The sequence below is a fragment of the Anastrepha obliqua genome, chromosome 1, assembly GCF_027943255.1.
Source record: "Anastrepha obliqua isolate idAnaObli1 chromosome 1, idAnaObli1_1.0, whole genome shotgun sequence".
Classification (NCBI taxonomy): Eukaryota; Metazoa; Arthropoda; class Insecta; order Diptera; family Tephritidae; genus Anastrepha; species Anastrepha obliqua.
The window spans coordinates 72,040,921-72,067,357 of record NC_072892.1 but is presented as its reverse complement, the minus strand read 5'-3'; the positions used below and the strand labels follow the sequence as shown (position 1 = coordinate 72,067,357).

The 26,437-nt window shown below is 36.8% G+C and overlaps 2 protein-coding genes across 2 annotated transcripts in view; both read left to right on the top strand.

Moving 5' to 3' along the window:
- Positions 1-26,437, top strand: part of LOC129236385 (chromatin-remodeling ATPase INO80) — a 132,013-nt gene that overhangs the window by 93,966 nt on the left and 11,610 nt on the right. The window lies entirely within an intron of this gene.
- LOC129236388 (uncharacterized) lies at positions 7,929-9,816 on the top strand. The gene has a single exon (XM_054870747.1). It carries the CDS (start codon positions 8,628-8,630, stop codon positions 9,384-9,386), a length of 759 nt encoding a protein of 252 aa, XP_054726722.1. The 5' UTR covers positions 7,929-8,627; the 3' UTR covers positions 9,387-9,816.

Below are 26,437 nucleotides of genomic sequence, written 5' to 3'. Positions count from 1 at the left end.
CTGCTTATTGGTCGAATTCTAATATTTATTAAGAAGTGGCCATTAATGATCCGTAGACGTACCTATAGATATATGAACTCTCAGAAAAGATTTGTTTATTACTCCTAATTTAATTTAATTTTATTCTTGAATTAATCATATTTTGAAGTATTTTGTTTTTTGGTTGTGCATTGTGAATTTGTATAATATTTTTATTCTAAAAGAATTTTTAATTTATTTTATTTAATATATGGAAAATAACAATAAATTATTATTTTACAATAAAAAAAGGAGCACTAGCTGCCAGGGCTTACGGCTCACTGCTCTAATAAGATTATTTTTTTTTACTACAAAAGTTAAGCTATTAGAGAGTTAATTTTCTGGAAACGATTATTAGGCACTATCGACACATGAATTAAAGAAATTAAGTTATGTGGGAGGTAAATTTATGTACGGAAGAATATTTACATAGATGTTTAAGTAAAGAGACTTATGGTTTAAATCAATTTTCTCAGATCCGCTCTAATTAAGTAATCTGTCATTTTCTCAATGTTTTCCTGAGAAGGAGTCTTTAGTATTTCCGATGGAAGATGGTTGTTGAAACTTGTGTTTCTGAGATTCATAAAATGCGTGCAGTCGTCCAACAGGTGTTTAACTGTTAATGTTGACAGGGTGCAGTAGGGGCAGGGAGGTGGCCTCTCACCAATTAAAATGTGGGAGTGTGTACCGATTGTGTGTCCAATACGGAGTCGGATGAAGGCAGTGATGTCCTTGGTACGGCATATGGCTTGATAGTTGGGTTTAGTGCCAGTTGTATTTAAGCTTGCATAATGGTGTTGCACTGTTCTCCATGCCTCAGTTCTTTTTGCTTCCAAATATTTATTAATTAGTCCGCAGATGTCCTTCTTAAGCATACAGTCAAATGTGTGCAACGGTTCCATTGCTGCAGCCTTAGCTTTTTGGTCGGCAAGCTCGTTCCCTTTAATACCAACGTGGCCAGGAATCCACATAATTTTGACTTTATATTGATGCTCAATTAATATGCTCCGTATGCTTGAAATAAGGGGTGATTTATTTCTTATGTTCATGATGCCTGATATTGTAGACTTGCTATCCGAACAAATGATTGTTTTTTCATTAGTTTTTGATGCAACTATTATGGCATTGTATATTGCTATAGCTTCTGCTGTGTACACAGAACAGTAGTAAGGTAGTTGACCTTTCGTTATTGTTTCACCATCAGCATTCACTACTGCAAACGCGGTGTGGTCTAGAGTTTTTGAACCATCAGTGTAAATCATTTTCCATTCAGGTTTAAATGGTGCGACGTATTCTCCAAACCTACGCTGGTATTCTAATGAACTGGTGTTGGATTTAGGAAATGCTGCTAAACCAAAAAGGACTGAAGACTTTCTCAAATGCCAAGGCGGTGAGCTAATTGGGGGCCTTAATTGTGGTCGTGAGGTTATTCCCAGTTTGTTAGCATATTCCAATGCTCTTAGTATAGTTGACTTGCGATTTTGCACTTTCCTTGCAGCAAATAGTGATGAGGTGGCCTCATGTAGAATGTTATTGTTGCAATAGAGAAGTTTTGGGATGAGACTCATTGTGGTATATTCTGTTCTCTCCGGAATATTGGGTAGGCCTGCTTCCACCAATATGTACTGTATCGGAGATGTTGGAAAAGCTCGAATGCTTCTGCGTACGGCCGCGTGGTATGTTGGGAAAATTAACTTTAGATTACTTTTGGCGCAGTGTCCGTATATTGGCAAGCCATAATCGATTTTCGACAAGATGAGAGCCCTAGTAATATTTATCAGATTTGTGGTATGTATAAGACTATGTTTAGATGACAGATACTTTATAATATTCAACCTGGCAGCTAAGTTCTTTTTTAAATCTAAACAGTGTTCCTTAAAAGTAAGACGTTTATCAAAGATAATTCCAAGAAATCGTATGCTGTGAGCATTTACAATATTTATATTATTATAAACTACATTTAAGTTATTACATTTATGCTTTCTACATATATGAAAAGATTTACATTTATTAAGCGAGAGATTCGCTCCTGAGCATATGGACCATCTTGAGATGTCGGTTAGAATATCTGTAAATCTCTTATTGACTAAGTTTAAGTTGCTTATTCTAGAAAATAATAATACATCGTCGGCATAAATAATGTGCGAAATGTTTTTGTATTTGGAAATGATATGGCTAATTTCATCAAACGCAATTGTAAACAAAGTTACCGAAAGTGGAGAACCTTGCGGTATCCCATTCTGCAGAACGTGCAAACTAGAAAAAACGTTATTTACTTTCGTTTTAAATTTCCTATTCGAAAAAAATGCCTTGACAAAATAATATATCCTGTTGCCAAAGCTCCATTTCTCTAGTTGGCGCAAAACAATATGCACGCCGACTCGATCGAAAGCTTTCTCAAAATCCAAGCTTAGACAGGAGATATTATTATAATTATATAATTATAATTATAATTATACCGATATAAATAAATGTACTCAAATGATTGTTAAAGCCATCTGAAATTTCTTCAAAGGGGTTTTCAATAGGGAAGATAGAATAACAAAAATATCGGGTATAATTTTCCCGTGTATAGTACATACACTGGCGAGTATAACTGAGTGCATAGCGCTGTTTTTCATTTTAAAATTAAATTTTTGTTTGGAGCAAAAATATTTTTATTTTGTTTTAAACATTGTTCATGCCTCAACTAAACCCATATACTCGTAAATCAAACTTTATACAAACTTAAAATTTGTATCAAACTTGTTTTATTAAAATTTTATGAGCCATATTTTGGCGTACCCATTAATTTCCTAAACGATTCGAAATTTAGAAGAATATTTGTTGTGTTTTCTAAATTTTGTATAAAGTTCAAAAGTTTGATTCACAACTGTTTGACAACACTCGTGACGAAGAACGTAAAAAACAGAACGAGAGAAAGGTGCCACTTTAATTCAACGCAACTAACTTCACTTACTTCCCGATAAGTGAAAGCGCAATACAGTTTCGCCCATTATGTTATATACCTTCATAAATAAAAATAAATAAATAAATATCGAATCTAGTGTCGTTACATATGCACATTTATGGTTCTGGCTCATGATTTAATAATAAAACAGTGTATACAGTGAGTCAAGTAACCAAAAAAAAATGTAAACGTATTTATTTGACTATTCGTGAAATGCATTGGAAAAATTTGCATTAAAGCTGACCACAAACTGGCTGGCTACAATTCCCAGCGGTTTGTTGCAGTTGGGAGAAAATCCATCATGTGTTGCGAATTGCGGGCACATATCCCAAGAAATTGAAAATTTTCATTTACCTGGGATTCGTTGCTAGTTTGTGGGGCAGTTTGTAGATTTTCTCATTTTTTGCTGACCGTCGTCGATATAAGAGTAAGCGGAAAAATTACAAGTGTTAAACAAAAATTTGATACCCTGGGGCAGTCATTTCCATATTTCTTAACAACTTAATATAAGAATGATTGTTCCTATTTTACAACCATTCTTTCATCCAAGCCTGCTGGTTGTCCTTTTTTCGTTTTTTTTAATGCACATGTAAATAACTGCCAGAGCAATCGCTTCATCCGTGTTAACAGTATGACGATCGCAACGAAACGATGGTTTGCGGATTTGCGTTTGGTTTGTGTGTTTGCTACGGACTAGGCGCAAATCGCTGTGAATTGTGCCCTGTTTGTGACCAGTTTAAATGTCATTAGTTTTAACCCGAATGAAATTACTTTTCAGTTTTGGAAGTTTGGAAAACAATTATTTTAAGCAGTTAACTATAGAAAAATAAAACTAATGGTGCTCATTCTCACCAACGTATCGAGGTCCCTTTCCGTTGCCAGTAGGATACACAAAATTGAGCAACACTTGTGCTCGTAGAAAATAGCTGCTTCCTTTGGTTACATATTTACACAAACATCGGTTTATGTGTGTATGTGTTTTGTGGTATCGACACTTTTTCAATTTTTCTTTGTTTAAGAAACCAAAGCCGAAAACCAACAAATGAAAATAGTTCATTTATCCGGAATTATCATTATTCAACTTTGTTTTTAAGTTATTTTAATAAAAATTAAAATTTGTATAAGTTTATTTTGTAAATGATTTCGAAATGTGCTGTTTGGCAACACTGTGTAGTGAGAGAGCAATCAGCTGACACGTTTCTACGTAAACAATCCAAAATCCCACGTCAACGATCTACGATACTACGGAACGCAACGGTGGTGAGAATTCATTCACATGGGGTTCTCATTAGTTTCATCGTGTCAGCTGACACGGGCGTACGTTTATGTTGGTGAGTGTGAGCCATGATTCAATTATTAAAGGTTTGCTCACTAGTGACATTCGATTTTTGACACTCCCTTACAAAAGGTTGTATTTAAGAAAAGGAAAAATTAAATCCTTTTTGGGAAAAATGGTAGCAAAATAGTATTTTGTTACTTAAATGGAAACAAACTGTGAACGACTTAAAAAATAAATTTTAATTAATATTTGAATGTAAATAATGGTATAGATAGAAGTGGTTAGCGGAAATTGCCAAGTCTAATATTAAAACAAGAAATTATTTCACATAATCCAAGATTTTATTTTGTGAATTAATTCGCAAATATGAAACTATTTTGTTAAAAATAAATAATAGGTCTATGAATAAGTTCGTGCGGTTTTTTTTCGAAATTTGAATTTCGGATCATTCCCATGGCTTTTAAACGCTTGGAAATGGTTGATTGATCAACTCCCAAAGTTTTTGCAACCTCTTCTTGCGTTTGAGCCGGATCTTGATCGAGCAATTCCTCCAATTCGGTATCCATGAACTTTGGCGGCGCGGCCAAAATCACCACTTTTAAAGCGTGCAAACCACTTCTGGCACGTTCGCTCAGCTAGAGCATGCTCACCATAAACTTCCACCAAGATACGATGACTTTCGGCTGCTTTTTTCTTCATATTAAAGAATTCCCCGCAAAAACACATTATTTGGCACGAAATTCGACATTTTCAAGTGTGGTAAAAATATTGTTGTTTACGCTTCAAATAAAAAACTTATACTGACGTTTGTGCCTTACGACAGTAGCTCTCCAATGAATGTTTGGAAATGTGGATCGATGGAATAATAATCAAGTTACGCCATCTGTTGTAAAACCGCACGAACTTATCCATAGACCTATTAAATAATTGGCACGTACAATTCTGTTAGGTGTTTCGCCGAGATCCTCCTCCTATTTGTAGCGCGCGTTCCACAATTGGAAGGCCCTACAGTTTTAAGCCGATTTTTATGTTTTTTATGAGAAGCTCTTTCATACTGGTACTGTGCTTTTCTAAGCCTCCTCTGGACACTTCATCCATCCATAGGAAGGTGGGCTCATTGGAAACAAGTTCTGCCAACTTTTTTATAATGAGGTCTGCAATGTAATCGATTGCGTCGGGACTATACAATAATTCTCCCTGCTGTAACTCTTTAGCAAACGCTAGCTGCAAAACATGAGTTCCGTTTAAATCACCACATCATAAGAAATAAAGCTTTGTAAATTCTCCATCTCGATCTCGGATTGCGTCAAATACTCTATCATGTCTTGACTTAAACGGTATGTATTCCATGTCATACTGCCATAGTCCTGAACATACCGATGAAAACTCTTGAGCGAGTTGTTGCTCGTAAGCAGTCCATTTTGAAAATGAAATGTTTTTTCTACAAATTTTACTTTTCCTCCACTTTTAGTCAAAATTTCTAGAGCTAGCAACCCAGTGTCTTGCTAAGGGAGCCGATTTGTCAAGAGGGAATGAGAAAGCTGCTTACTGAGCAAACCTTTTCATGAGTGTGAGCATCATAAAAAAAAAAAAATATCGTGAAATTCGTGTTTTTGTGCTGAAATAATTGTATTTATGTATATACATTTATTATGTACGTTATGATTGTTCTTTTACCAAATAATACCAGAATACTGAGTACGACGCTTAAAGTTGAAGTCGGCAACACGAAGTTTTTTGTTTTTTCTTTTTAAACCATTTATTTATTGCAATAGGTTTTTTTAACATTCAGGAATATTTGTACATAAAACTGAGACATTTTATTACAAATGTATGGAAAGCACTGAGTAGATTAAGAGTTTACTTTTGAGAAAAACATGAGAATTTCGGTTAATCAACTAGTATAGTTTGCGAAGTTCATTTCCAAGTGCTTTGTGTTTGGTGAAAATATGCGTTTTCCATGTGAGATTGCTGTCGTGATGCATGCCAAGAGTTTATTGAGTTTGGCAGGTGGGCAAGTGTTTCGGTTGAGTGCAAAAGTAGCTTGAGCAGATTTTGTTTCGATAACTTTTATTTTCCAGTCTTTCAGCCATTGAGCTATTTTATCAAGTTTTTCCTGGAGTTTGAGGGAAGCCTGTTCAGGGTGGGAGTCTATAGCGATTAAGGCGGTGTAATCTGCAAAAGTTCCGACGATGGTTTCCTCTGTGATTGGTAGATCCTGTGTGTAAATCAAGTAAAGTATTAGGTCCATTATACTACCTTGGAGTATGCCAGTTACACTTTCATAGAGCTTAGACTATTCTTCATTTTGTATAACCAAGATAACGCAAAGTGGCTTGGCCTTGAGTTTGACTATGCAGATCCCTCTGTAGAATTTAATGAGTTAGATGAAATAGTCACCCAAATGAACAATAACAAAATCGAAGACGGTATTGAGGTCGATGAATTTTACTATGCGAAGACGCATTGGAGTACATCTCAGGTTATATTATGAATTACCAAAATTTCGGACGAGATTGGATGGTCAGGGATGGTCTAAGAAGGGGGAAATTTGATCAAACCAAAAGCAAATTAGCGGATACACAAATAGCAGTAAAGAAAACTTTATGAGATGTACTATTGAATATTGAAAGCAGCAATGTCACAATTGACATAAGTGTAAAAGGATTTTTTTCAAAAGCAGGATTCATTTTCTACGCAACCAAACCAAAAGCAGTATAAAAAAAGATTTCTAGAAATAAAGAACTCAGGTACATTTCTCAATTTGCTTCCTATGGGTTAATGGAGGCAGACTACTAATACATATAAATCAATTCACAGATAAATTGCCAAATAAGCACATTGTCAATGGCTGGCTCACTGTGGGCTCCCTTAGCAAACTGGGCTGCAAATTTTAGAAATTTGTGGAGGAAAAGTAAAATTTGTAGGAAAAACATTTGGTTTTCTAAAGGGTGTGCTTATGAGTAAGAACTTGCTCGGTATGTCTAGGACCAAAACAATATAGAATACAACCTGACATATCGCTTAAATCAATAGATCATCTATTTGGGGCAATACGCGTGAAAGATGGATATTTTGACAAACTGACCCCAATGCCTTTCAAACATATAGTAGGTTACGGAAGTACCTACCGCGTTGCTTTAAAAATAAAGTACCTAAGCTACCAAAAAGAGTTCATTTAGCGCTATGTTTAGCAGTTAATCACAGCCTCCAAACGGCAGATGTTTTTTTACGAGGAGTTTTTCCATGGCAGAAATACGTTCGGCGGTTTGCCATTGCCTGCCGAGAGCACCAACTAAATTTATGGTGAATCCGCCTCTTCTATGAAGTAATTCATTAGAGTCATAGAGCTTAGGTAACATATGACCGGCATATTGGCGAAACTTCGGAATTTCACAAACTTAACATTTGTACTATTGGAAACCCATTTGCTTCTAATGACTTTTGCTGCAGCTAAGTGTTGAAAACGTTCTCTTCCATTGTCTCGCGTTCTTTAAACACGACATCGCTGTCTAAACTCTCAATGTTGTGGGTGTCTAGCGGACTTAGAATCCGCAGACATTCACATTGCATTTTTTGCATCTTTCATTAGAGAGGCGAAGTGGTTTCATCTAGTTTTTTCGTTTCCATTTTCGACGTTATTTTGGATCCTTTTTATTATTAGAAAAAACACATATTCGAGTATTTTTAAATCAAAAATTTTTGAAAAGTTAAAAAAAATATTTTTGAATATAAAAAATATTGGAAAATAATTGGCATTAGAACGGCGCGCATATATAGAATTTGAATCAAAACACAAATAATCAAAGCGGTTTTTTCGATTCGAAATTTCTGTGCTGAAATTTTGGCGTAAAACTCCGTAAAATCCGAAAACTCTACAATAGCAGCTTCAAACCACCGATACAAACAAATATCAAACCAACAAAAACAACTTACAACGCCGCAAACTAAATTGTAGTACTTCAAGTAGAACAATCCTCAGTAAAACCAAAATAGAGTGTTCGATATTTTAATTTGAAGTACGTCAGCTAAACAGTTAAGACAGGAGAATCCATTGCACCATCAGCTAAAATAACCGCCGAAACGAGCTGAGTTAAACTTAAGACTCGCAACTACCGCTCACAGTTACACTGCGTAGCCTCATAACCTAACCCCCACCACCATCAACAACTGACGCAGTAAAAGTATAATAGCCAAATCAACAGCTACATCAACAGTTACTCTACGTAGTTATTGTTAGAACATTTCATTGGCCTAATCCATAAGCCACAAAACCAGTGTCAACCTACGAAACTTCGTCCACAAAAACAAATAAAAAAAACAACAATTTGAGTTCTATTCTCAAACGTAAGGACAAATTAACACAACACTGCCATCGCTATGTCATTGACAGCTTCACAGGCCGAACCAGCTGAGGAGGAAAAGCCACGTCCACGCTGGTTCGAGTGGGTCGAAAAGAATGCGCTACCCAAACATTTCAATTTCCCACGACCCAAGCGTGAAGTGACACGCTGGCAGAAGCGTGGTCCAATGACACGCCGTGATTGGGTCCGTTTCTATCGCTGGGCCGTGAAGAATGCAGCACCACGCGAAATACCGCCACCACATTGCAGTGACAAACCAACTACCAAAGCCACTGATGTTAAGAAAAAGAAGGAGAAAAAAAAGAAAACATATACACTCGCAGAATTGTTGGAACATGCTGCAAAAATAAGCGAACCAAGAGATCCACGTGAAAAGTATATCTATCCACCTCCACCTGATTACCCGTATGCGCCAAAAATATCGCTCAAAGAACCAGCTAAAAAGGATCGCGGTCGACCATTTGCGCCACCCAAAGTACCGAAGTGGTTTCATCATCTGGAACTGGAGACGGAATTCTGGTCGACGCTACGCTTTCCCATCATACGTGCCGCGCTCAATTACAAGCCAACTGCGAACATGTTACGGCTGGCATTACCACGTATGGTGCCACCATTACGGCAACATTGTCCGATACCTGAGCCACCGATTGAGGAGGTGCCCCCGCGTCGACGTATGACCTATCGACAATGGCGCGAGCATCTAAGACGTCTTGAGTATCTTGCGAAGCCTATAATACGGCCGTACTACGATGATTTGTACGAATACGTGTACTAGTTCGGACACTCGCTGTTGTGGTGGAACTCAGCTTCTAATGTGTTTAATTTGTAATTATTATAATCGTTATATTAGATAGCTTTTTTTAATAATGCTAAAGCGTCAAGTTGTTCAGTGCAACAGTTTAAAAATAATGCAAACGTAAATGAAGATGAAAATTAGATTTGAAATAAGAATGGAGAGAAGTAGAATAGTTTCGCATTTTAGGAGAATAGTCGTTAAAGTCGTATCATGTCACTAGTATTGTGGAACTTGTGAGAAGCGGTAATGGCTTGTAGCGTTGTTCTCAAGTATACCGCGCTGCTATTGTCTACACTTTTTACATTCAGAATATTCGTTTTCTTCGAAGTAGTAAAAATTATTTCTTGTAAAAATTCATCTGAAAAAATTATCACTTTGAAAATATATTCGAGATATGAATTCCAGAAAACTGTAAAGCTTTATTTCCTTAACCACTCGTTAATGTTGTTCACTGGGATATAGCTTTAGTGATTCCAGAGTTGCCGTTTTTTATTGGAAAAGGTAAACTAAAGGGTCTTAACTTATCCAGAATCAAAGGTACTCCGCACGAAAGATTATATTTCCTGTGCCCAGCGTAAGATGAGATAGACGAAGACAATCGATGGCATCAATGCGCCTGGCAAAATTTAATGAACTGCTACAACAACTACAACAACTAGAATGTTTTAAAACCAAAAACTATTTAATATTATCACCTATAGCACTTGTAACAGTTTTTTTTGTTTTTAATACAAAATACACGTTTTGTTTTAATAATAAAGGGTGATTTTTTAAGAGCTATAACAAAGTTTTTCAAAAACCACACGTAAAATTCAGAAAAATGCGTGAAATTTTTATTTAAATCGATAGAACAGTCCATATAATTTAATGTTTGAAGATTATTTCATGCAAATGTTGACCACGACTGCGCTTCAAATGGTCCATTGGCTTAGTCCAATTTTGGCATACTCTTTCCAATGTTTCGGCCGGTATCTCACATAAAGGGTGATTTTTTAGCTATTATCTTTTTAAACAGTTGGTTTAAACAGCTGACGCACGTTTCGTGTTTTGTTTCACTGTCAAACATCTTCAGTTTGGAATATAATTTAACCATGAATCGTCTTACAAACGAACAACGCTTGCGAATCATTGAATTTTATTATAAAAATTGTTTTCTGTTAAGAAAGTTTAAAGTCGAAAAATTGTGTTCAGCGACGAAGCTCATTTTTGGATCAATGGGTACGTAAATAAGCAGAATTGTCGATTTTGGAGTGAAGATCAGCCAGAAGAATTGCAAGAGCAACCAATGTATCCAAAAAAGGTCACAGTTTGGTGCGGTTTATGGGCTGGAGGTATCATTGGACCGTATGTCTTCAAAGATGCTGCGAATCGTAACGTAACTGTGAATAGTGAGCGCTACCGTGAAATGATATCCAACTTGTTTTTGCCCAAAATGCAAGAGTTTGACTTGCATGACATGCTACATGCCACACAGCACGCGTAACAATGAACTTGTTGGGAGCTCGGTTAACATTTTATTTCACGTTCGGGACCTGTCAATTGGTCACCCAGATCGTGCGATATAACGCCTTTAGATTATTTTTTGTGGGGCTATGTTAAAGCTCATGACTATTCAGACAATCCTGCTTCAATTAACGCATTGGAAGACAAACTTAAAGCATTTATAGTTATAAGGTGTGTAGCATGCGCTAAATTTGTTGGTTCTGGAAGTCTTAGTAATGCCAGCCACCGATTCAGCCAACGAACTAGACATTCCGCTTATAACATCGAAGCCAATTGAAAACCGAGACGATGTGAATTCGCAACCATATTGGCTGAAACACTGACTAATGTGATGGAAACGTCGAAAACGAGAACAATTGAAGCCAAATGTGGTCATTTGCATGGTCTTTGAAAAGAAAATGTAGTTATTTTAAGAAAAAAATGCTTCCACTTCAAATGGAACGTGTATACATACATATTTCAAGCAATTATGCATCTAAACAACACCAAGAGATTGTGGTGGAACGAAATCGGAAGACAAAGATTCTAAATTTTTCAGTAAGGATTTGTAGTCGTCATTCCAGCATCAATTTTAGATTAGTCTATAGACTGGTATATAATCATATACATACATATATACAGCGTTTTCCGGATAAAAGTACCAGAATGGTTCATTCATTGGGCTCTATATATAATACCTTCTGCTGAAATATGAACGAGACGTTATCAATAAAACGGTCCGCGGATGACATATGGCAAAAATAAATTTTTTGTTTTTTGGTAGGACTGTTATAAGCTTACATGGCAAATTTCAGCGTGATATGTCACATAGTTTGTTTTCTGTGCTACTGTAAACAAGTCAAGCTCTAGTGTGTTCTTCGAATTTAACGATGGAAATTCAAGTTGAACAAAGAATTTGTTTGAAATTTTGTTATTCCAACAAAATTTCGGCTTCAGACGCCTTAAAAATGTTGCAGACAACCTATGGGGACTCTGCTCTATCGCGTGCACGTGTTTTGCAGTGGTACAAATCGTTCAAAGAGGGCCATACATCGGTTGAAAACTTGTTCGAATTCGTTAGATAGTAGTAGTATTATTAATTCGACTGAACAGCTCAATACTATCAATTTCAAGCATAAATGTATTATAGGATCAGCTCAAAATTAATTTTGATTGCCATAAGCGGGAAGATGACTAGTTTTATTATTTATTTATGTCTAGTGTTAAATGTTACAGACATTTTGAAAAATTACCAAATAAGAGTAAATTCCAATAAGATTATGCTACATTATTACACAGAAAATAGTACTTCAATCTATTGTAGAGTATTGATTTTGCATCCGATAAGTCTTCTTATTCTTAATTGGCGCGATAACCGCTTACGCCTTTTTGGCCGAGTTGAGCAAAGCGCGCCAGTCGTTTCTTTCTCGTAGTAACCGGTGCCAGTTGGACACATCAAGTGAAGCCAAGTCCTTCTCCACCTGGTCTTTCCAACGCAGAGGAGGCCTTCCTCTTCCTCTGCTACCACCACCTGGTATCGCATCGAACACTTTCAAAGCCGGAGCGTTTGTATCCATTCGGACGACATGACCCAGCCAACGTAGCCGCTGGATCTTTATTCGCTGCGCTATGTCTATGTCGTCGTAAAGCTCATACTGCTCATCGTTCCATCGCCTGCGATATTCGCCGTTGCCAATGTGCAAAGGTCAAAAAATCTTACGCAGAATCTTTCTCTCAAACACTCCAAGCGTCGCTTCATCGGATGTTGTCATCGTCCAAGCTTCTGCGCCATACGTTAGGGCGGGCATGATGAAAGCTTTGTAGAGTGCTAGTTTTGTTCGTCGAGAGAGGACTTTACTGCTCATTTGCCTACTTAGTCCAAAGTAGCACTTGCTGGCAAGAGATATTCTGCGTTGGATTTCAAGGCTGACATTGTTATCGGTGTTAATACACGATGTCTTTTACAACATCGAAATTATAACTGTCAACAGTGACGTGGGTGCCGATACGCGATTGCGCCGACTGTTTGTTTGATGACAGGATGTACTTCGTTTTGTCCTCGTTCACCACCAGACCCATTAGTTTTGCCTCTTTATCCAGTTTGGAGAAGGCAGAACTAACAGCGCGGTTGTTAAGGCCGATGATGTCAATATCATTATAAAATATTGAGCCTGAGCGATTAAGTTCTGCGGCTCGTACAATCCTCTTCAACATCAGGTTAAAGAAGTCATACGACAGGGAGTCACCCTGTCTGAAAGCGGAGGTCCTTCCCAATTCTGACGGCGTTGCTGGTGCCCACGGCTTCAAAGCAACCTCCAGAATACTTTCGCGATAATATTTCACATTTACCTTGACGCCAGGTTCGATGAAAACGATTGAAAAGTGCTCATCGGCGGTTACAGTGTTCCAAACGATTACCTGTGGCGGGCTCCCTTCTGGTGGCAAATCGATGACTCAAATTCTCGTATGAACAGTCGGTCAAATAAATCCTATCGCTTTGGGAGTTTACGAATTGCTCAACTCGAACAATTTTCTCGTCAAACACAATGTTCGGAAATTGACCGCTTTTGGCCAAGTGAAGCAACTTCTTCGCTTTCTCAAGTCTGACTTGTTGCTGCTTTGGTGTGAGATCATGTGCCTTTTGGGTCCTGTAAGGTTTGACTTTGAGATAATTTTTTAGTATGCAGTAGATGCTACGATTAGATATTTTCATTTCCTTCGCCATTTGATTGGGACTTTGTCGGGGATTTCGCTCAAGTCGCTTCTTCACTCTTTGAACCATTTCACGTGACGTTGCAGTCTTTTGATGACCACCTCCATGACGTTACGCGATGCTACCAGTATCATTGTATCGAGTAATGGTGCGATAAAAAAAAACTTTATTTACTGTAAGGTGCTCGAGCTCACGAACAATCGCTGGTTGTTATATTCTAGCCAAATATTATGACTTAACTCTGGTACGTTTGAAGTCCACTACTGATTTTATTTTTTCGTGCTTACTCTCGGCAAAATGCTTCCGCGCACTTGTAAACAATTCTCTGGACTGTAATTTAGCCAACTAACAGACAGCTGATGCACGGTAATCAGTGCCGGATCCTGTAATGTAACTCATGGTATATGCAAAGTAAAATTGAAATTTGAATGATAAGCACTTCTAAGTCCTTAATCTCGTCAACCGATTGAAGAGTGGCATTAGATAAATTTCATCGTACCTAAATGGCTTTGGTATCTGAGAAAACGTTACTTTATGAAAGTTTTTGATGTTAATGAAAAGGCGATTCATTACACACCCGTTATAAGCTAATTGAATTGAAGAATTGAAGGACCAACCTCAGAGTAAACTTTCAAGTCATTGGCATAAAGAAGAAATCTCGTTGAAGAGAAATACGAGCAAATATCGTTTATGAGGGGAAGAAAAAATACATATCCTAAGGTGCTACCCTGGGGAGCGCCAGAGGTGGCAATAAATGGTTTCGAGGAAATGCCATCCATAACAACACTAGAACTTCTGTTGCCCAGATACGATTTAATCCATTCCAAAAAGATAGCATGAAAACCAGAAGTTATCAATTTAACAATTAAGATTTTGTGAGAAATCGTATCAAAAGGTTTTAGAGATTTTTTCTGTGTTTGTAAGTGAGATGCCAATATCCTGATTTTTTGTGTATATTTACTGTACTATTGTGGTTATTTGAGATCTTAGGGGGCGTCCATAAATTACGTGAGGTGTTTTTTTTTAATTTTCTATACCTCCCTCCCCCCCTGGTGAGATGTCGTGAGATTTTATTCAACCCCCTCCCCCATCCCCCAATCTCACGTGAGATTTTTCAAAATGTGGGTTTCTTATGTAAACGCGTTGGATTGTTATTGTAAAAAGAAAAAAAAAAATTGCTTCGTGCTTTTATTTACGACTAGTTAAGACTAGTAATCAATATTGCTGAGAGTTATAAGTGTAATAAAAATTTAACAATAGAAGACTTAAATCGTAACTACTCTAATATCTACTCTAATTCAGTGCATGGAGAATCATGCGCGGTTTCAAGAGAGACTATTGGGACCAACATGTCCATATGATTTTCAGTAAAATCATCTGCTCCTTCAACTTCGTTCTGATCTAGCCACTCTAAGCCGTTGACGCTTAGACTGGGAAACTGTTTGCAAAACGACTTCCTACTAGGCGAGGATTGTAGCAGCGAACTCGAATACACTGATATAAGTGTTCCGTTTTAGATTATAACTGTTTAGATTTGTTTGAGCAGATACGCTTACAAGAAAAAATTAATAAAGGAAATTTTGGAACTGAAAGCGAATTGTACCGGGACTGGGAAATATCGTTCGTTATCTTTATACTGCTATTTAATTTGTAAGTAAATAAATAACTGGAAGATGAATATGGAAAAAATGCAAGTTCAGAGTTTGATTTTTTTTCAGTAGGGTTGGCCTAAGTTAAATGTTTTGGCGTAGGTTTTGGTTCTTATATTGTTTTTGAATTATCGAAAGTTATTAAAAAAATTGTAAAAAAACAGGCATTTTGAAAAAAAATTTAAAATTTGTAAGAACAGTGCAAAAACGAAGTTATACTGACATTTTAGAAAGAACCCAATATGCTGATAAGTAGAATATGGCTATATAAGAATGGCTAAATCTACTTAAATTCATTACATCAATATTAAATGTTGTCCTAAAATACTAAAAATTTAAAACTACGATCCGAAAACGTGGGCGCTTCACGTAAGAAGTACAGTCAGCGTCAAAATAAAGTGTGCACCACATACTGATCAATTAACTGTTGATTTATTTATTTTGTAATTCCAAGTATTTTTTTATAAAAATATAGTTCATACTACATTCAAGCAATGTTCAGAACTTTGTATCAAATTTTTCAAAATTCGGCAAATTTTTATCAAAATTTTAAAGTTATTTATAAAATATTTCGCTTTACTGCTCTCATTTAGTTTCGCCACTGCATTGTTAATGCTTGAAACTCCTATTTAGTTTTGATGGTATTTTAATAAATTATAGCATAAATCCGTTCAGAATTACAGGCACTTGGCTCGGTGAATAGAAAAATAAGCATACGGCATGGCGCAGTTTGAAATAGAACTTTCCTTTAAATACAGTACCTATTAAACTTTCATTACAAAAACAACTACACACTCCCATATATACACACATAAATTTATATTTATTTATCCAATATCTACCTTTGCTCGCGCCATAAATTTTCAGCAAAAATAAATTGATTATTCGTGTCGTCTTCAGTTCAAAATGCAAATGCAATGCCCCAAATACCACAACAAAGCCACACACACACAGATAAATATACTTCTATAAGCACAAATCACAATAAATAGTAAGCATTGCTGACACAAATATTTGCACAAATAAATTTATGCATTTATATGCCTTGAATATCCTTATCGAGGTAAATTGTTAGTTGTGTTAATATTTGTTGTAGTATATATGCATACGTATGTCTACTTGTACAAAAGCCAGGTAAAGAAAAAAAGGCCAACGCCGAAGTTTTCATAGCCTACCACAATTTCATTTCTGCTATGCGCTGAAAAAATTGGCGAAACAGCAAAACAACAATAAAAGTAAGAATGAAATAAAATATTAAATGCAAATGGCAATTGTATAACCAAAGGAGTAACAACAGCAATAACAACGACATTTGATTTTACGAGTATTTATTGCTGTCGCCTCGCTGCCGGATGACAGACTAGGCCGGTTGACTGGTTACTTGACTGAGTATGCTTCTTTATATACAAAAGTATACTTGCGGGCAATATTGTCACTCTTTTTACTCTTTCACTTATTCGATTGCAGGATAAGTAAATTATTGGTATTTTGGACATTGCCATCAGTTCTTCTAGAAATTGGTGTGTTTGTAGGTTTGAGCTTGACCTACAATTCTAGAAAATTCAAGCAATTCGACAATTGTCAAAATTAGCTTCTAAAAGCATAAACAATTCTATGAAAAAAGCGTCCGAGAATTTTTTTTTCATACGAAAGAGATGAGTGAAAACCTCAACAAGATTCACTAGAAATGGTCCAAAGTCAGTACGACGTGTGAATCTAAGTTGCTTCACATAAAACATGCAAGGAAAGGTTTTTATATGAAAGAAAAGCACCAGGCGCTTAGCGGAAAAAATAATTTTTCAAGTACATTTTATTAAATTTTTATTTTTTTACATTTTTTCCTATATCGTCTGAGTGAACAAAACGCACGCATAGCTTAACTTCTAAACTCACTCCTCTAAACTTTTAGTTTTAGCTGTATGGTAGGTGGTGCATTTTTATTAACCGCAAGTATGCATATGCAAGTTTGTTTGTTTGCCTGCATTGTGCCTTACTTGACTGCCACTTTATTTCACTTGGCCCGATTGATTGGCGTTTTAGCCCTGCCGCAGCTGCCTTGCCTTGCTGCCAGTTTTACTGAGCGCTGCACCGTGACAAGCGCCTTTGTTTTTGTTTTGTTAAAAACTTACAACAATTTCATTTCGGTAGCGGCATTGTCATAAGTTTTATCAATATTATAGTAAAAAAAGAAGTACGAAATACTTCCAAATAAATTCAATTCGATTGTGCCTTTCTAAGGTTCGCCTACTTTTGATGGAGATACCAGCTAGCAACAACAATAGCAACCACGAGGAGTATGAAAATGTAATATCCACTCTTGTTATATTTGTCTTAACTCTTTTTAGACTTGTATTCAGATTTTGGTCAATGGCTTCAAACAAACAGAAACGTCAATTGGTTGGGCTTTGCTGTCTATTTGTTTTTCACTTGAATTTTCTTCGTTCCTAAATGATGTTTATTTTTGAATTGTTACTACTACAACAGTGGTGTAAATTATGCGATTTTACTTTTTGTTTCTTTTGTAGTGCATTTCTACTTCGCTCGTTAAGTAAACTCTGTTTCTCGTTTGTGGCTTTTGGAAATTATTACCAAGAATCACGAAACAAGACGCTTGTAATATTTCTCATTTTCTTGAGTGAGAAATAAAAACAATTATGCTCTTTTGTATTAATTTGTATCAATAAATATTTTTTTGTAGATATCAGTAAGTGTGGAAGGAAGTACTACTACAGCAAGTGTATGTACTCGAGAAATTTGAGAGGGTCTGTAGAGTATTGGAGTACAACTGCGAAGGAGTGAAAAAAAATTACACTTCTTCAGATAGCAAAGCAGCAACAAATATATAATATAATTCATGCCATGAAACTAAAGTCTACCTTTGAGAAATTTTCCTAAAATTTCATTCTGCATGCTTTGCGAAGCACTCTTTAAGGGGCGGGGGGTAAGGGATAAACGCTAAAAAAAAACACTTTTTTCATGAATTTATTGTAGCGAAACGGTTCAAGTCAGTTTATTAAAAGTTGTTGCATATTATAAAGTAACATTTCAAGAATATTTGATAAAATTTTCATGTAAAAATATTGCAAAATGAGCGAATGAGAGCACATTTACGTAGACGTCTTTTCAAAAATACATTTTGCAGTAGTCAGCATATCTCAGCGTAGAATCATCTGAAATCAAAAAAATCGAATAATTTAGTTAAAGTATGAGTTAAACTTCCCCCCAACGTTTATTTTGACGATTTATTTTCATTTTCAGCCATTTGGTAGTCGTTTGAAGTAAAAAGTGATTTTTGACGAAAAAATGCCGCAATTTTGTAGGTGTAAAACCACCTTAATATAAAAAAAATGGCGACGTTGGGGGGAGGTTTTTTATATGTAAAATATGTGTGCAAAATTTCAAAAGGATCGGTTGAGTAGTTTTCAAATGCCAATGACTACGCACTTTAAAAAAAAAGGTTCGAGAAAACCGCGTTTAAAGTTTGTAACGGACTACGCGCGCAACTGCTGCGTCTCGGCAGATGTTTGAGGCGGCTCGGCTTTATGCTCTATAACTTAAAAAGTTTTGCTCGGATTGACTTAAAATTTTAACACGGTATTTTTGAAATGTTTTACTATAATAACATGCAAAAAAAAAATCGATTTTTATCCCTTACCCCCCCCTTAAAAGCTTGTCTGTAGCGTTCACTGTTGACGGTAACGTGGACTCAATCTTCAGTTCTAAAAATTGGACCGACGATCTCATCGGCGTACAATGCACATCAATCAGTAAATTTTTAGGGATCTATTGGGGTCTCGAGAACAGCTAGTTAGGCGATTTTCTAATTCACATACCCATCAAGCCATAAATTAACCTCATTAGCAGAGATTATTATTATTAATAATGTTATTAATATTACCATGTTATGAGACGACTTACAATCTCAGCGCTATCAAGATTATTGGCTAACATCCGATGCCCGGACGCTGCTCTAATTTACTATAGGGATGTGATATATAGGCGAACCCACTTAAAACTGAGTACTTCCGCAAGACTCTTGCCAAAGCCTAAAGCACTGCTACCCTGCGTGTTGCTTCAGCGTATCATACGATGTGATCAGCGGCATGATGCCTGTAAATCTTCTAGCGAAAGAACGAAGAGAACTATGTATCCTTAAAACCAATAAATTAGAGCACACACACTATACGGTTCACTAGACAGGGCTAGTATACTGGGCTAGTATACAGGGCTAGTATACTTGGTCGGGAAAAACCCGAGTCATTCCGGTAACGTAGAACCAGCTGCCATGGGAAATGTCACCACCTTCATGAACTCCCGTCCTGTGAATGCCGTAATCGGAGTCCAACCACCACCTATTGCAGACGAAGAGCTCCAGCTTCCCCGTGAGACTCGTGTAACACTGGCACAACTACGTTCTGGATACTCTAGCAGGTTAAACTCCTACATATCCAGAATCGACCCCGACATTCCAAACACATGTCCGGCATGTGAAGGTACCCCGAACGACACTAACCACCTCTTCACATGCCCCCTAAAACCGACTCATCTAACACCACCCTCCCTCTGGACCCAACCTGTCGAAACAGCATGTTTCCTGGGCTTACCCCTAGATTAACTAGACGAAGATGACCAGTGATATACCCTACACTGACAGGGCTACCATTACTGTTAAAACAACAACAACAAGAGCACACACATTACAAATAAGGCAAGAAAGGCAGATGGATGATGAGACTTATACCAAACATAGATAAATGCTTTGAAAGACAGTTCTGAGAGTTGTACTTTTATATTACACAGATGCTATTTGGACATGGATATTTTTGCAAATAGCTAAACGACGGTCGCTATAAGTACGTAGGAATTTTAAACCCTACCTCACCGCCACAAAAAAAATACTACGAAGGGACTTAGTACTGCGAACATGGAGCCGAACTCCCTCAATAAACTTTAGAATATGTCCCATTTTATTGAGTAGCATATTTTATTGGTAGCATCTGTTTACTCTGCTGTTTGTCCCGCCGTAGCCGAATGGATTGGTGCGTGACTACCATTCGGAATTCACAGAGAGAACGTTGGTTCGAATCTCGGGGAAACACCAAAATTAAGAAAACCATTTTTCTAATAGCGGTCGCCCCTCGGCAGGCAATGGCAAACCTCCGAGTGTATTTCTGCCATTAAAAAGCTTCTCATAAAAATATCTGCCGTTCGGAGTCGGCTTGAAACTGTAGGTCCCTCCATTTGTGGAACAGCATCAAGACGCACACCAAAAATAGGAGAAGGAGCTCGGCCAAACACCCAAAAAGGGTGTACGCGAAAATATATATATTGGGTAGTCGAAAAAGTCTTTTCGTATTTCTAATCAAACTTCAACTCATTCTTTTATATTTATAATGAACTTTATTAAACCAAATATGTACCATTTTGGTCGACCACCTTTTGCCATTTTTCTTCTAGAGACATTATTCCATCAGTGTGAAACTTTTGTGGTTTCTCGGCGAAAAACTGCGGCAATAAATTTTCACAGGCTTCTCTTGAAGCCAACTTTACTCTATTAAAGGAGTTCTGCATTGACCGAAACAAATGGTAGTCCGATGGTGCAAGGTCGATGCATCGAAACTTCCCAGGAAAGTTCTCCCAGTTTTTGCCGAGTCATCAAAGATGTGTGTGGCCTAGCGTTGTCCTGATGGCAGACGACGCCCTTTCTGCTGATCAGTTCTGGCCGTTTTTTTTCGATGCTTGCTTCAATCTCATCAGTTGTTGACAGTAAAGTGTAGAATCAATCGTTCGAGCAGGCTGGAGCAGCTCATAGTGGATGATTCCTTTCCAATCCCATCAAACACACAGCTGTTGAGCTTCACCACCCTTGCACCATGATCATTTCCGCACATTATTGTCGTATTTGATCCACTTTTCGTCTCCTGTTCCCATTCGCTTCAGAAATGGTTCGATTTCATTTCGTTTCAGCAAAGAATCGCAGATGTTAATTCCGTCTATTAAATTTTTCACAGATAATTCATGTGGTACCCAAACATCGAGCTTCTTTTTGTAACCAGCCTTTTTTAAATGGTTCAAAACCGTGTAATGATGAATGTTAGGGCCTTGGCGATGTCATGGCAGCTTATGTGACGATCCTGGTCAATCTTTTCCATAATTTCATTGACTTTTTCAACGATAGGTCGACCGGAGCGAGGTGCATCTTTCACATCTAAATTTCCAGAACGGAAGCGAGCGAACCATTGTTGTGCTACACGAACTGAGACAGCATCGTCTCCGTAAACTTCACAAATTTCATTGGTGGCTTGCGTGGCATTCTTCCCTTTTTTATACAAAAATTTCAAAATATAGCGAATTTTTCATTATTTTCACTCATTTTTGAACAGCTATAACTTTTTTTCAACTTCTCCGAATTTAATGTTTTTGAATGATAAATGATGAAATTAATTAATGATGAATGATAGATGAAACTTAAAATGTCACCTTTCTAACACCATATGATATGACACAATGTGATTGGTAGCACTGGAGATAGATGACTCCAACAACACCTATTGACAAAATACGAAAAGACTTTTTCGACTACCCAATATACGAGTATATATTGTCCCGCTTATGCATCAGTGCTACAAAATCTGCAAGTCCCATTGGAGTATATTGCAAGTCTACACGGCGCTGTTAGAATTCCTGTGATGATTCTAAAATTATTCTTATTAAATTCCCTGCAATCTTTAAAGCGGTCTGGGTTATAGCTATCTGTCATTGGTTTTGATTGCAATAAACCTGGTATATTATCCCAATATAGATGGTTTCACAGTAAAAAGCCCACTCTACTTCCTGTTAGTTGTTAGCCCTTCATCCCATCCACCGAACATAAGACGCATACGGTCGAGATATTTTCCGTAAATCAAAAATCCACATATTGGACAGGCAGAGTCAGAGTATCTTGATATAGGGAAAGTGCTATTTTTATTTAACTGGTGGAATGGGCATTTGGTAAAAATATTCTGCGAATTTACAGCGTTGTGCTTTGCATTTTAATTAAATATGCCAGAAGAAGAAGTTCTTATTTAGATACCTGATTTGGTAGATACCCCTGCCTTAAATTTTTGGGCATCTACAATTATAGCAACCATTTTGTTTTGTTATTAGGGAAAACATCTTTGTGATCTATTGTAGTTTGTATTTGTGTGCTTGCAAAAATTTTTTTAATCTCTGCAACTTTATTGGGTACTAATTTACTTAAAATTTTACATACCATCATGCCCTTAATGCACATTACGGGCTTCATGAGCCAATGCCAATACAAATGCGAAAGAAAAATCTTGCTACAAATTTTTTTTTAAGTAAATCGCCCCTCTTTAATAAATAGCCAAAAGCGGCGACCTCTCACGGTGAAGCAGAAAAAATGAAATTTTGTAAAAAAATAATGAATCAATAACGATTAGCTGCTAAAGTAAATTAAGTATTACGCAAAAAGTAACACCAACCAAAAAGAAAGGGAAATAGATAAATCCAAACGCGGCTTAGGGTTCGTCTTGCCTTAAAAGACGCTTGCACAAAGGCGCTATCTTCTCACTCGTGGCTGCTGATCATCTTGCAGCCGCTTGCCTCGTACGTTTACAGAGGGGAGGCAAAATTAAGATGATGCTGCAATGTAATTGTTGGTTGGCATCAATTGCATTTTTTAATCCCCTGCAATATTTTGTATGAAAAGCGTAAAAAATGTGCGTCATTGCGACAGCGCTGAAGTAATAAGCGTATGAAACGATACTTTTCGAAAAGAAGTCAAGCGCCCGGCTAGAGTGTTGGCTTACACTCACGGCAACAGCACATAGCAGCGAGTATTCAGCGTCAATCAAATTAGGAACTCAATGAAATGATTGATGCTTTAAAGCCGATTAGAGTAGTAATTCACGCTTAGAGGGGTGGTTGTTGTTAGTATATTCTATAGAATGCAATTTCTAGATACAAAAAAAAAAAAAAAAATTTATGTCTAAAAATACGCGGCAAATTATAAGAAAGCAAATAGTTTCATTTTGTTAAAGAAGCACAGAACTGAAGATTTTTCCAGCAAAAGTGGTTTTAAACAAACTGGAGAGTGTGTTTAGAATTGAAGGAAAAGGACTTCAAAATATAATTTTACTTTTCACTTGAGATTCTTGTCCAAAGCAGCTAGAGTTTGTCAACTAACTCAAGCTCTTTGGTAGCTTCTGTCCATTTTTTTCTTTTGGAAAATATTAGCGATGTCCTCCTCCTTAAAATATCGCTTTAAAATCTTGAAAAAATATAGGTTTGAGGCATTCGCGCTGAAAAATAAATAACTTTCGTTAGGGACGAATTGAGTTTCCCTCAAACGAATTTTCGCAACTGTGTAGATGGAGTGCGTCGAGTTTTATGTCCGTCACTGTCCCGCTCTGTCTTAAATAAGACACTTTGTTTAATGTGTAGCAGACTTGGACACAATGGACATACGAAATTTTCAACGCGTCTTCAAGAAGCTCAGTAATTTCGTCCTGTGGCGAAAGAAAAGAGACAGAATTGAAAGCTACTCTAGTTATATTGCAATGGCTCTGAGGGCTTCAGTGTAGTTCTTTGTACTTCTCATTTTCGAGGATGCGCCATCTATTTTTATCCTGTCTTTTATATGTAATTTTATCGTCATAATTTTGATGTGAAATGATTTTTTAATCTCTTTCATTTGAAATGAAATTAAAATTATTACCTTGGCTGTAAAGAGTAATAAAGGCTATATTTCGTGCCTCTATAAGGTGTGACAATTTAGTTTTAAACAATTAGAATGTCTACTGACAAACTGTTTGGCTAATTCGTCTTTGATGTATAAAGCGACAGTTGAATATTTTACTTCTAAGCCAGGCGTTTGTGGGGAAAACTTTTCTTATCGAACGAACCATTTTCTTGGTGGAGTCAGCTCCGTACATTGTAATCTTTGTTTTGCACTAGGATGTCTCGTTCATCTATCAGATGCCCTTTAGTTTAATCAGCAATGCATTTGAATTAGAGCAGAAGACTGACTGGCAGAGGCTGTTAGAAGATATTTTTATACCCGTTCTCGTCAATTCTGATTGAGTACTGAGATCGGTTTAGGCGGTTGGAAACTGCAATAAAAAATAATCAGTGGAAAGATTGCGATAAAACAGGTCACGTTTTTTAAGGATATACATTTATTATTTTTATTTAACTGAATAATATGCAGGCTGTGAAAAAGTTATTCCTTTTATTTTTTTCTTTAATTTTTTATAAATATATAGTTCAATGTGATTTATTATTATTGTTTATAAAAATATAGTTTAAAACATTGCACAAGAGCTATGAAAATTCGAAAAATGCCCATCGACATTTTAAACTTTTTATCAGAATTTAAAAAACAATTTAGGCACGTGGTTTTATAGCCCTTTAAGTTTAGGCAGAATAAAGTGCAAGATTGAAGAGAGCTTTTTGCGCTAGGTGGAGTATGTTTGTCCTACCCTAGTGGTGGTAGAAGTAGGAATGTTATGAATGGCGAGGGGTGTGAAATTAAATATAATATTTAATTATTTTTCCTTCGGCATTTTCTGCTTTGTTATAAATATTCTTTCCAGATCTTCTCTCTTATTTTTCTTTCGGCATTTTTTGCTTTTGATAGATCTTCTCAGATACCAAAAAAGTGTTTCGTTCGGGCTTTCAAGATAGGCAAACTTCAGCCCACTTTACATCATCATGGGTAATTTTTTTTGTTTTGAGCTCTTTCTTTTCACTTTTGAATATATATAATTAGGTGAAACTGGACTAGAGAAAGGTTTCAAAGCCACACTTCTGCGTGGCTACGTTTTGTAAATTCACATCTCTACTCGCTACACAGATTCATTGTTTTTTCAGGGAAAGTGATCCCAAAGACAGAAGACTTTTCTTCCATAATGATCTGTGGTGTTTTTTCTTTCTTAGGAGGGAATTGAATCACAGAACTAAACTCAACTTACTCTATAGTTGATATTTCTTCTCATTGACTTGCTTTCCGGTGACATCTTAAAAGTTAAAGTACCGTTTTGATTGCCAACTGTATGACCTCCCTTCGTAGCGTGTGTAAGTAGCTCTCCTGATATAAAAATCTCTAAAGTCCTTGATGAATTTCGTAATAATATATTCCAGCAAAGCTTATTGAAAAGGTAGGGCTTCTGTCTTTGCAAGTCTTTGGAAATTGGCCAGAAAAATCAAAATTTCATGTTAGTGAGAGAGTACTGAGAGTTGCGTGCACCCTAATGATAGCTCTCTCTCTTTCTTTCTTTTAATATTACATCGCATTCACACAGAGCTGCCGCTTTAAATCGTATCGCATTTTATAACATAATATTAACTAATTAAAAATTAATTGTACCAACTAACTTTAACTTTTAATGAGCCTAAATTAATATCTCTCAGCAGCAAGAGCTGTCGTTAATTAAGAATGAATGAATGGCTGAGCAGGCGGGCGAATGAAGAAAAATCGTCAACACCGGCATTTATCATGTCACATGCGATGATTTAAAGTCATAAAGCACTAACTCACTAAATGACTTTCCGACGCTGTCGCACAAAGTGCCACACCATCTATATTATAGTAAATACTAAATACTGACATGACGCGGTGAAGAGTCACTCGGCCATGCAAGAGACAACGGAAAATCTTGTGGCGCACACGCCAACAAGTCCCACCGACTGGAGATGGGCGAACGAACGAATGAATGGGTGGATGGTTCAGTGCTGTGAAGAAGAACAAATAGGTATGTGTGTAGTTACTGGTGTAGGGAAGCACACACGCAGATAGAGTAAAAAGAAAAAGCCATTGACAACTTGATATGACTATGCTTCTATATACCTAGTTGTTGCTGTTGCTTTATGCGGAACTATGACTTGGTCAATGAGTTTAGAGTATGCTTAGTGAGCTCCTGGGAGCAGCGCTTTAATGCTATTGTGGTTGTTGTTGTTCAAGTAGAAGATGTTCATGTCGATGATGAGCTTGCACTTGCACTTGCTCTTGACTTATAGGCAGGTTGAAACGAATAAATGCCTGCTTGCCTGCTTGACTGACTGACTGCCTGAGTCAAGCCGAGTTTGAGCTAAGCTTTATTATTCTGAGTTGTGTGTGCACTCTTTACTGAGCTGACTTTGTTCACTTGCGTTTTGACTTGGCTTAGAATGGCCGGGTATGA